Source organism: Ictidomys tridecemlineatus, chromosome 14 (genome assembly GCF_052094955.1).
Source record: "Ictidomys tridecemlineatus isolate mIctTri1 chromosome 14, mIctTri1.hap1, whole genome shotgun sequence".
Lineage (NCBI taxonomy): Eukaryota > Metazoa > Chordata > Mammalia > Rodentia > Sciuridae > Ictidomys > Ictidomys tridecemlineatus.
Window position 1 is genome coordinate 8019113 of NC_135490.1, and position 12494 is coordinate 8031606.

Here is a 12494-nt window from a genome sequence, read left to right on the forward strand (position 1 = left end):
TGTTTTTTTGTTTTTTATTTAGGGAGGCTGATGCGTGTGAAAATGCTTTGCGAAATGTGCAGGAGTGTATTATTGTTGGTCCTTTCTTCTGCCATGAGTTCTTGGGGGCAGGGAGCAGGAGGCTACCAGAAATTGCTGCTTTCTAGAGTGAAAGTCCCCTGACCTGAGAGAAAGCTGTGCTCTACATAGCTCTCCTGGTGCCAGCAGGGCTTGGTTACGGAGGTACATTTAAAGTTACTCCTCTAGCAACTCCGGAGGCCAAGGCAGGGGGGTCTCGAGTTCTAAGCCAGTCTACAGTTGAGTGAGAACCTGTCTCAAAATAATACAAAAAGAACTAGTTCTGGGAGTGGCACATGCCTATAATCCCAGAGACTCCAGAGTCTGAGGCAGGAGCATCACAAATTCAAGGCCAGCCTCAGCAACTTAGGGAAGCCCTTAGCAACTTAGCAAGACCTGTCTCAAAAAATAAAGAGGGCTGGGGATGTAGCTCCGTGGTTAAGGGCCCCTGGGTTCAATCCCTTGTAACCACTCCCATCGCTGGCGAAATAGAACTGATGATGTAGCTCAAAGATAGAACGCTTTGGGGTTTGATCCTCCCAGTATATACATAAATAAAATAACTCCAGAAAAATAGGTTAATAAGTTTTGTTTTCTCTCTAAAGAAAAACAATAGCTAATCGACTACCTAATCAAGTCAGCAATTGTGATTAAGGGGTATGATTGATTCACTGCAGACCTTCACAAACTGCAGTTCTGAACCCTAATGGATTCCTTTTAGCACATCATAAGAGTTTTTGGAGCAAAGTAGAAGGAAGCATGCAATAAGCATGGAATAAAAAGTTCTCATACAGTAGTTAAGATTTAGGGAAAAGCAGAGAATGCACACTCAAGGAAAATCAATATAAAGTGATGTCAGTGTGGAGACTAGTATGCATGTACTCATGAATAAATCTCTTTTAGTGCTCTGCTTTAAAGCCCTATTACTTTTGTTTAAATGTTTTTTAAGTATTATGTTTAAAAAAAATAAGAGAGAGAGATAGATAGAGAGAACTTCTTAAAATATATCAGTCTGTATTCTGAAGGGCCCATTTTGTTGGACTGGGGGAACCTTATCACAGATAGGATGCCCAAGGGATTTGGAAGTTAGAGCAAAGCAATAAAATTATCGATGAAACCATTAATTGAGAAAAATAACTTTATGAGGCTTATCACACAGGCCATTACAAAGCACTTCTGCCTGGCCTCCACCCCTGTTAAACACAGAGCAGGAGACAAGTCCAGGAAAACAGAATGTGAAGGACAGTAAGAGTTGATGGTGGGCCTGGGGTGGTGGCTTAGTTGTGGAGCACTTGCCTAGCATGCACGAGGCACTGGGTTCGATCCTCAGCACCACATAAATGTAAAATAAAGATATTGTGTCCACCTAAAACTAAAAAATAAGTATATATTTTTTAAAGTTGATGGTGATGCATGCTTACAAATCATCAGCACAGACAAACCATTCTCCTGCTTCAAGAACAAACACCAAAGGCCAACCAGAAGCCATCCCCGGGGGCTCTTGACATTAACCCTCTGTCAAGCACTAGCAGATTGCTTAAGTTAAAATGTTCATATAAATTAAAAAGTGAAAAGTTGTGCTAATGAGACTGAAAAGGAAACCAGGGTAAATGAAACCAAGAGAGAGAACAATCTGCTGTTCGTAAACGAAGTGCATGATTGTATCTATCTACTTGTTTTGTTTTTGTAAATATGCTAATTTTCACACCATGATCTATTTAGGAGTGTTGATAAAGAGCGTAAGACAGAATGGAATCCCCCAGAAGCACGCCATGATCTTTGGCTCATGTCTGTGCCACGCTTGCCTGTGACAAGTCTCCTGTTCAGGCTGCCGGCTGCGTGTGGTTCGGCCCCTCCTCCACAGGGTGGCCTTGGGTCCCCACCAAGGCTACAGAGCCCCGAGGAGACAAGCAGCCTGGGCCAGGCAAGAGGACTGTGCAATAAGGAAATGCTGCCTGTGGGCCTGGGGCAAGAGGAAAGGGGCATTGAGGAAATCCAGCTGGGGTCCTAAGGACACCAGGGAGTAGAGTGTGGAGGCCACTCACTGTGGTGGACACAGCCCAGGTGTGAGTCCAAGGGAGAAGCTCATGAATGTGATAGAAGGCTCCCACAGAATTGTGACAGGTTTATGGAGGAAGATCTCAGGAGGAACTAGAGAAACGGCTGTGCTAAAGGCAGGGATGAGAGTGACATGTCCCCAAGCCCTGGCCAGGAGATTATCTGAGATCAGACACTTGAAGACTCCTTGCACCTGTCATGGGAAAAAGGTGTGTGTGATAGGTGGAGAAGGTAAGGCTTTGTCAAATGGAAAGGTCTGGAAGAGAAGAAAGCACCCAAGCCTAAAAGAGTACAAAGAATATTCCTTAAGCCATCTCCCCGGGGCCACAGCTGTCATCCTCCCTTTTCGCCTATCATTACTTACAGCCTGCAGATAGGAGGGTCTGTCTAAAAGGAAATGCCCTCAGGGAAACGGTTTCCAGTGTGCACACACTGCTGTGAGCTTGCATGGAGCACATTATTTAATAGGTGTGAGTTTGAAAGGGCAGCTGATTTTCTCTTCTGCTCTCAATTCTAGACAAGATCCCCAGGGGCTGCGGTGCTTACAACCGCCCCACCCAACCACTTTTTTGTGTGAATGATTGGCAAAAGATGGGAATAAAGCTTAGATTGGATTGCTAATGCTTTTGGATTTCTAAGACTTCTTATGAAAGTTGTATAATCTGCATAAATATGAGTTCTGGTAATACAATTCCATACAAAACAGGACAATTAAAAAGGAGTACTATCTTCTTTTAAACTTCAAAGATTTCAGTCTTGTGTAAAGACACACAATGCACAGGCCAATTTTTAAAAATCGTAACAGCTGGCTCCATAGTTCCACTTATGGAAGGAGGGAACTGTCTCCTTGGGGGAGGACTTTGATGAGCTTGCAGGGAGCCTGAGCCCTTGATAGCAAGGTCCAGGTCTCTGCAGGGGAAAAATTTGTAGTTTGTTGTTTCTGCTCAGGGAAAGGAAGGAGGAGGAGAGGCAGTGGGGAGGAAAGAGGTAAAAGGAGAAGAGAGGGAGAGAAGCTGGTTAGGCAGGGGAAGGGGCCAGGACAGTAGTGACTCAACCAGTTCCAAATGAGTTTGTCTGTCGTTACTGGAATGTTAACACCCCCTTGCCTCCTAATGGGGAATTCTTCTGGTTTACACATGGACATGAAAACCAAAGCCCCTTGGGACAAGTCACAGAGACCCAGGAGGTGGGCTCTGGGTTTCCTGGGTCCGGGACCAGCTCACATCTTGCTTTGCTTCTTTGGTTCTTTCCATGTCAAATATAAAATCAAGAATCTTTTGTCTCACACTGGACTTTTCCTTGGGAGTTAGAAGCCTGCACTTTCTGGGTCCTGATTTGACTGTGGCTTTCAGAAAGCTTGCTGCTTCTCAGCCTTGTAAACCTCCGACCCAAATAACAAAAGCCTTTAATTGCCTGCTTACTTTAATTGCCTTAGATAAGACAGTATCTTTTCCTGGGCGCTGCTAATTCCAGCCTCTGAAATTACCTTCTTCACCTCTTTCCAGGATCACTTTACTCTAGGTGTTTTGATTTTTTTTTTTTTTAAATGCTTCAATTCAGGCTCTCTCGGTCTTTTTTTCCTCACTGGTTCAAATAGGAGAAAAAAGGAATGAATTCTAAAGTGCTTCCTGGATCATGTGGTACAAAGAGTGGGGAACCCAGAGCCTGTCTGGACTCTACTGCTAACTAACTAGCAGTCACTCAACCTCCTGGAGCTTTCCTCTTCACAGTTATAAAATGAGAGTTCCAGTTACAACCCTTTAAAAGTCCATTCCAGTGGGGTACCAGGGCACACACCTGTAATCCCGGTGACTCAGGGGCTGAAGCAGGAGGATAGCGAGTTCGAGGCCAGCCTCAGCAACTTAGCACAGGCCCTGTCTCAAAATTTTAAAAAGTAAGAAGGGTTGGGGATGTAGCTCAGTGGTAGAGCACCCCTGGGTTCAACTCCAGTACTGCAAACATAAACAAATAAATAAATATAAAAATAAATAAAGTCCATCTCAGGCTTAAGGCTGGGCTTGTGGATCCCCTAGGTCCCTCTCTTCACCTGGAGGACTCCACTGTGATCAAAGTGACTTTCCATAGAATCCTAAAGACAGTTCATCCCCTAATTTTAAGCCAATAACAATTATTGTCTGTCTCCCATCTCTTTCTTTGAACCTTAGAGAATATGATTAGCTAAAACCAAAGGATTTACCAGAATTTTTACAGCGATTTTTTTTTTTTTTTTAAGAGAGAGTGAGAGAGGGGGACAGAGAGAGAGAGAAAGAGAATTTTAACATTTATTTATTTTTTCTTAGTTCTCGGCGGACACAACATCTTTGTTGGTATGTGGTACTGCTGAGGATCGAACCCGGGCCGCACGCATGCTAGGCGAGCGCGCTACCGCTTGAGCCACATCCCAGCCCTACAGCGATTTTTTTTAAAAAAATTTTTTCAGTTGTAGATGGACACAATAATATCTTTATTTTTATGTGGTGCTGAGGATCGAACCTAGTGCCATCACATGTGCAAGGCGCATACTCTACGCACTGAGCTACAGCCCCAGCCCCAATGCAGCGATTTTCTTGCAGGTAATCCTGCATACGCTTTTTCAATATCTGTTCCACACCCCTGGTGTTTGTTGTGTATCTGGTTTGGATGTGCAGAGCTAAAAACATCCATAGGAGATATTTTAAATTATTTCAGTCAATCGATGAAACTCCCAGGAATTCCATTTGGAAGTAAGAATAAAAAAGAATATGGGGGCTGGGGATGTGGCTCAAGCGGTGGTGCGCTCGCCTGGCGTGCGTGCGGCCCGGGTTCGATCCTCAGCACCACATACCAACAAAGATGTTGTGTCCGCCGAGTACTAAAAAAAATAAATATTAAAAATTCTCTCTCTCTCTCTCTCCTCTCTCACTCTCTCTTTAAAAAAAAAAATATGGGCTTTGCATTCAGACAGACTGGGACCTTTTATTAAACAAAGCAACTTTGGATAGTTATGTAACCTCCTTAAACCTCAGTTTCTTCATCTATGAAATGGGAGTAATGATGTCTACTTTGTAAGATCATTGTCAGGCCTAAATACCAGGTATATACTAAGTTCTTAATACTTGTCTGTGTTCTCTCCTGTAAAATGCCACCCTGTTTTTTTTTATTACTTTGCTGTCCAAGAGCACCAGCTAGGACCTAGATTCAGTGCTCAGTACCTAGGTTCCATGCTCAGAACCACTATTTTGGTGATTTGGACCAGGTCACTTACCCTCTCTAGGAGTCCTCATCTGGGGACTGGAGTCAGTAACGAGACTGGTTTGCAGGGTTCGAGAAGCATGAAAGGCATTTTGCAGGGTTCCTGGCTTAAAGCAGGCACTCAATAAATAGCAGCTAGACATGGAAGCACTAGGTGAGCATCCCTAATCCAAACATCCAAAATCCAAAATGCTTTAAAATCCAAACGTTTTTGAGCACTGACATGACACTGCAAATGGACAATTCCAACCTGACCTCATTGACAGGTCACGGTCAAAACACAGGTGTACTAAACATATTCTATAAAGTCACCTTATTACCTGTGAGTTATGTACGAAACGAGTGAGTTTCCCATTAGACCTTGGGGTCCCATCCCTAAGACACCTCATTATTTATGTGTGAATATTCCAGCATCTGAAGCATCTTGATAAGGGCCACTCAACCTGTAGTAGCAGCAGTAAAATCCTACTGAATCCCACCTGTGGCCCCCAGGAAGGGTGTGAGAGACAGAAGGAAGAGGGACCAGCAGGCAGCCTGAAGGAGGGGCAGGAGGCCCCAACCTGTGGGACAGGATTCTGCCTGGGTTCACCTTTCCCCTCCCCCAGTCTTTTTTTTTAAAATATTTATTTATTTTTTAGTTTTCGGCGGACACAACATCTTCGTTTGTATGTGGTGCTGGGGATCGAACACGGGCCGCACGCATGCCAGGCGAGCGCGCTACCACTTGAGCCACATCCCCAGCCCCCCCAGTCTTTTCCTCTGAGTCAGTTCCACTGTGTCAGGAAGGGTGGCCGTGTGAGTGCAAGCCACATGGCTTCCTTTCCCAGGTGACCCCTGCATGGGGTTCTTTCCTGCATCCACTCTTCAGGGCTGCTGTTGCTACCCCACGGTTCCCACCTGAAGAACTGGAGTGTGCTGGACTCCTGGTACCCACCCTGTGCCACGTGCACAAGCCACTTACATGGCAATCTTGGAGGGTGTAACTTGGGGACCCAGGAGTGAAAGGCCTCCTTGCTGAGCATCCTGGGGCAGAAGGGAGTCTTGGGAGAGACCCCGGCTGAGTCTTAGAATTAAGCCAAATTTTTGGACACAAATTAACTTCCACTTGGGATCTTCCAAAAGAGAAGCACCGTGTTTGTCAATTATATCATGTTATTAGTTGTATACCTTTAGTGATGACACATTTAACCACTGTTATTACCAGGTTTAAAATGTACACATATGGGGCGGGGAACGCAGCTCAGAGGCAGAGCCCTTTCCTAGCATGCAGGAAGCCCTGGGCTTAATCCCAATACGTACGTTTTAAAACTAGTTCATGATCATTGCTAGCAAACCGCCCATATCTTGTGGCCTGTGCATATTTTGTAACACACCTCTGCTTAATCTCACCTACTTGGATGGCTCAATGGTGTAGGCGTTAGTCTTGGATTAAATTTCAAAACCATGGCCAAAGTTGCCTAATCTTCCTCTGCAGCTGACAGCTGTACCCCAAGATAAACCAGGAACAAAGACCCGCCTGGGGCATCTTTAAAGCTGTGAAAGTTATTTCTCCCTAACACCTTGCTTCTGTTTCTCACAGAAGGAGGCTGGAGGAAAAGGGAACACCCTCATAGGTGTAGGGGCCTTCTGTAAGGTGACCAGACAGGTCTGAGCAGCCTTCTGGGCCCCTTGGCAGATAGGAGATAGCAGGGGCCTTCTCACAGGATTCTGTGATGCACTCCATCCTAGGGATGAACCCAGGTCCGCCCTCACCTCCCTTAGATCTTCCTCCTCGGGGGAAGTCCCTCTCAGCCACCTTCGCCAAGCTCTGACCCGTGTCTCCACTCATGGCTATTTACTGCCCACCCCCGACCTATTTATAGCAGGGAGTTTAAACTGCCTACATGACTCAAATTTAAAAACTTGCAGTTTTATGGTTTTCAAATAACAATCCATATTTGGATAGGTTGTTATCACATCGCTCCTGAACTAGGAGTCATAATAAAATGTTGAGAGGTGGATTTTTAAAAAAGGAAGGAGGTGGGTGGAATCTCCTAAAAAAGTGAAGATCGTCACTGTCACCTTCTTTTTGTTTTTCTGAGATGAGGTCTTGCTCTGTTGTACAGGCTGACCTTGAACCCCTGGCTCAAGGAATCCTCCTGCCTCAGCCTCCCCAGGAGCTGGGACTACAGGCAGGTGCCACAGCCCCTGACCCTGTCACCTTCTTTACCCTTCTTTTCCACATCACGTGCTCTCAGAGAAGATCAAAATAAAGGATGAACGTGCGACTCAGCGCATACATAGCCATAAGGAATTTGTGATTATTGTCGATGGTGGTCTTCCTAGAAGAGTGGTTGGCACCCTGCTCGGTTTTCTTTGTTGTATTTATTATTATTTATTTATTTATGGCAGTGGAATGCATTACAATTCTTATTATACATATAGAGCACAATTTTTGTGCCTCTGGTTGTATACAAAGTATATTCACACTAATTCATGTCTTTATACATGTGCTTTGGATAATAATAATCATCACATCTAGAGAGTGCTTTACCTAATTGGTCTTCTTAATTGATCCATGGGTTTATCCAGTGGCATTATTCCTATCAATGATCATTTCCAAATGTCTACACATAACATAAATGAAACACCAACAAAAAGATAAAAAAAAAAAATTAGGGAAGCTGGGCTCTGTAGTACACACCTCTAATCCCAGCAACTGGGAGTGTGGGCTGAGGCAGGAGGTTCACAATTCAAGTTCTCGGTCACTGCTGACAACATAGCAAGACCTTGTTTCAAAAATAAAAGATAAAAAAAAAAAAAAAAAAAAAAAGCTGAGGATGTAGCTTGGTGGTAGAGCATCCCTGGTTCAGTTCCTAGTACAGCAAGATTAAAATAAAATAAATAAATCAAGGAGTGGAAAACACTGGTCCATATAAACTGGTACATGCATGCTGTTTCCTGTTTATCACCCTTCTTGGGATTCAGCCTCCACCTGGCACCCTGTTCTTTCTTGAGTTCCGTAGCTTCAGTAGCTTTTCAGTATTCTTCTCTGACATCCATCCTGAGGCCAAATGTTTTCTATCCTGCTTGGGAGTCTGCCTTCTTCAGCCATTGCCCTTAAATGAAAGAGCAGGAGGAACCCCTGGTGGATTTGACACTCATTCAACAGTGTTTTGCAGGCACTGGAGTAGGCACCAGGGATGCACTGTGATAAGATGGAGTTGCTGCTCTCATGTGGCTTATAGGCTAGAGGAGCAAAGCTCCCAAGGAGTCGGAGACAACTCCTGAGGGTCTGGAGTGGGAGATTGTAACACTTGCACCACTCATGGGTGAAACTGGAATCAGTGGAACATGTTAGGCTTGAGGCACCCATGGGAGGAGGGCTGAGTCTGAGCCAGAAGCCTGCGAGCGAGAGCAGGTAGACGGATAGATTCCCCAGGCACCAGTGGCCAGGAAGTGGGCCAGGAACAGTCTGCAGAATTCCAATGACTCCAGGGTCTAAGTGTGGCCTCACATTTCCTTTCATTTAAAGGCACGGAAACAACACGTAGGGATATTGTTGGGATAGTCTGTAGAAGAGCAGTAAGCTGATAGGTGAGAAATGCATTTAAATGGCCTGGTTCTGTCCTCTACTAGGGTCAGGTTGGGGAAAGAACTACACTGCGATGATGCCGCAGGGCCAGGAACGCTGGCAAATTGCTGGCGGCTGGCACCGTCCACTCACCAGGACACAGATGGCCACAGCAGAGACTTGCACATTTGAAGATCATTTATTAGACCAGAGTGTGGAAAACGGCCCACGTACTATCAATATTGTTCATCTGTGAATGGGTTATTACACAGCCATTGAAAAACTGAGCAAGTTCTTCATGTACTGATCTGTAAAACATACAGATACGTGCGCGTACGCGTGCACACACACAGACTGTGCTTCCAATTGTGTAAAAAACACACAGGGGACAATATGACATTTGCATTCTAAGCACACATTGACATGGATATGTGATATCTCTGAAAAGATTTTTAAAAAGAAAAAAAAATCAACTAGTAGCCTTAGTTGCCCCAGGGAACCAAAGGGATGAGCAGGATTGAGGGAGGGGGTTGGCATTCATTGAACTCTTTTATAGCCTAAATTATGTAAAAAAGTAACCAATTTGGGGGGTGCCTCTATTTTTAGAAAAGAAAAAGTGATCAAGAGCTGTAGGAGATGCCCTGTGGATGAGAAGCCCCCAGGTGGAGGGTTAGTGATATGCTTGCCTTGGCCTGTGGTGCTCAGAATCAAACACCACTGGCCATCAGGGCTCAGTCATGCTGCCAAGCTGCTCTTTGTGGTTAAGTCTATGTGATGAGAAGACGGACATTTCTGGGGAAGGTAGCAGGGCTGTAGAGGTGGTAGAAAGGTTTGCTGAGCCCCAGTGCTAGTGTGCAAGAAACCTACAGTTCTCATTGCAACCAGGTAGTCAGGTGTTGTAGACCAAGATTTGGGCTGTACGGTTTTTACCCTTTTATATAACTTTCTTGGAGCTGGGGACGTAGCTCAGTTGGTAGAGTGCTTGCCTTGCATGCACAAGACCCTGGGTTCAATCCCCAGCACCACCAAACAAAAACAAACAAACAAACAAAAAACCCTTTCTTGTTTTCCTCTTAAATTTCATCCTCTTTCTCATAATGATGGATATTGAAGTCTTAAAATGAAGAGGATCTGCAAGCTTGTATTCCAAAACAAGAAGAAAGGTGGACATCCTAGTGCTGATCCTGGGGGGGAAGAGAGACTTGGCAATCTAGATAGGTGGTGACAACTGCCAAGAGGCCAGCAGGACAGGGGGAGCCCCTGAGACCTGCCACCGTGAAAAAGGAGAGCTACCAGGAGCCTGCCTGGGCCTGTGAACTGCCCGGGGCTCGGGAGAAAGGGGTTCCTCAAACGCAGTGACAGAGCAGCAGTGCTCAGTCACAGGATTAAACCTGAAATTGTCCCAGGTGAGGGAGGCGAGCCCATTCTTGTTGTCACAGAGAGCTAGGCCACTTCTTCATTCAACAGGCGTTACTTTATCTTCATTGTTACTACAGAGCACAGGGGACACTCCTCTTTATCCTCTTTAGGCTGATCTTAAGATGGAAAAGCTTCGAAAAGCTTCAAATGAGGGAAGATAATTTATCCCCATTTCATCTCCCTTCTATTTGGTTTTAGCCACTTGCTGCTGTGACTCCAGTTTTGTCCCCTCTTTCCCAGAAATACATCACCACACGTGGATGGACCGCCCAAGGGCAGGCAGGTCCCCGCAGTCAGTGAAGGATGAGATTCCAGCTCTGCTCACAGGCAGCCTGCATGCTCCTCAGGAGATGATCACATTCAGAAATGAGCAGCAGTGGCCGAGAGCACAGGGTCAACATCAAGACAGAGGACAATGGCTCCAGGGCTCATGTTGACAGAGGAGTCCTGGAGGATCAAGTTTCTGGGATTTGATGGGCCTCGAAGGACAGGTTAGATAGATGTCAGGGAGGTCTAAAAGCACTTCAGGTGGGACCGTCTGTGTGTCACACCCTTGTGGGATGACAAGGGACCCAGTTAGCTGGAGAAGGCAGAATGAGCAATGTCAATGAGAGTCTAAAGGAGGCTTTCCCCCAGATCCAGAGAAACCCACGCCCTGCAAATGTAGCTGTCAGGGCTTTGGAGAGATGTGCCAAGTGATCCCATATGATCCACAACTGGCCTGCCAGGCGTGGAGGAAGGGGATGGGTCTGGGGAGGCTGTGGGATCTGTGTTCCACACAATCCTCTCTCTGCACAGTTGGAGCCAAGGTAAGGGCAGACTTTAACAAGACTCCACTCTCTCCCTGCAAGCTCAGCTCGTGTTATTCTTTTCTCTCCCTGTCTCCATTCCCTTTCCTGTGCATGGCCAGATGTGGAGAAGAGACCCTCTCTCACTGTGAGTTTTGGTTGGGATCTCAACCTGTAATGCTCCGTTTTAAGGAAGAGGTGCGCATGCGTAGCTGAGGAGGGAGTCTAGAACGTGGGAACCGTGCCAGCGCTCCTGTGGTCTGGGAATCTCCGTGTTCAGAGCCAGCTGTGACACCGTTTAGCTGGGTGGACTTGGGCTGTCACTGTCACCCGGTCCTTGGTTTCTTTTACTTGTAAAATGAAGGTTCGCTAAGACCTTCCTACCGCCTATGATTTTCTTGAGGTGCAAATGAAATCATGTTAGCGAAAGTACTTTGGAGACTAAAGACTTTACTCGCAGCAGTTCCAGGGGAAGACTACCTGGGCACAGAGGGGAGTGGAATGGGCTGGGGAAGTGCCAGCCAGCCCTATGATTTTATAAAATTATTGTATATCACTACAAGAAGTTTAATTATGAGCTGCCTTTGATGTTTTCATAGCCCTCACTCTAATGACACCGTTTTCCTCCTCAGATGTCCCTGAGTTCCTGCTCCCCTCTGAAAGTTCCAGCGTGGTCCCCTAAAGCGTCAGGGGGATCCCCAGCCCTCGAAGCAGCATCTAAGATTCTCATGCAGCACCTTCAGAGACACCCTGAGCTCCAGTCATTCCTCATCCAGGATCAGAGCCACAGCTGATCTGAAAGTGGGATAGAACTGTTCTAGAAATGACGAGATGCTCTATGTGGCAGCGAGCTGGATTCTCCAGGCTTCCCCATCAGAAGCCCTTCCAGGTTAAGTTCCCCGTTGTAAAAGTGAGTCCTCCAGTGTCCCAGTGAAAACAAATTAAAAGCAAAAATGTTGAAAAATTTACAAACTTAGAAACGTGGTGGTGGCTAACGTGGAATTGGTGAAGGGTCAATTTTGGGTGTGTGAGGCAGGTCCAGAAGGAAATGACAACACACCCCCCAGCTCCTTGGGCAGTTTAATGAGGAGCTATTTATCATGGTGACTTACCTGGCTTGCTAGGGCCCGTGTCCCTTTTCTCTGTGTCTGTGTCCAAATCTCTCTTTGTGTGTGTGGTGCCAGGATTGAACCCAAGACCTCCAATGTGCTCTACCACTGGGCTGCACCCCCACCCCACAAATCAGTTTTGATAAAAACACCAGTCCTGTTGGATTAGGGCCCGTCCTAATGGCCTCACTTAACACTAATTACCTCTTTAGAGGCCCTGTCTCCAAATGTGGTCTCATTTGAAAACACTGGGAGTTAGGACTTTGACATATAAATTTG

General features: G+C 45.9%; 1 protein-coding gene across 6 annotated transcripts in view; it reads left to right on the forward strand.

Moving 5' to 3' along the window:
* Window positions 1-12078, forward strand: part of Fbxo16 (F-box protein 16) — a 54027-nt gene extending 41949 nt beyond the window's left edge. For 4 of the 6 annotated variants that reach the window (XM_078030829.1, XM_078030826.1, XM_078030830.1 and 1 more), the window contains one exon: window positions 11739-12078. In XM_078030829.1, the coding sequence (XP_077886955.1) occupies window positions 11739-11900 (162 nt within the window). In that variant the 3' untranslated portion in view covers window positions 11901-12078. Of the gene's footprint in view, window positions 1-22; window positions 8159-11228; window positions 11255-11738 lie in introns of those variants that run through there. The other 2 variants (XM_078030827.1, XM_078030828.1) reach the window with 2 other exon arrangements.
* The last annotated feature ends 416 nt before the right edge of the window (window positions 12079-12494 follow it).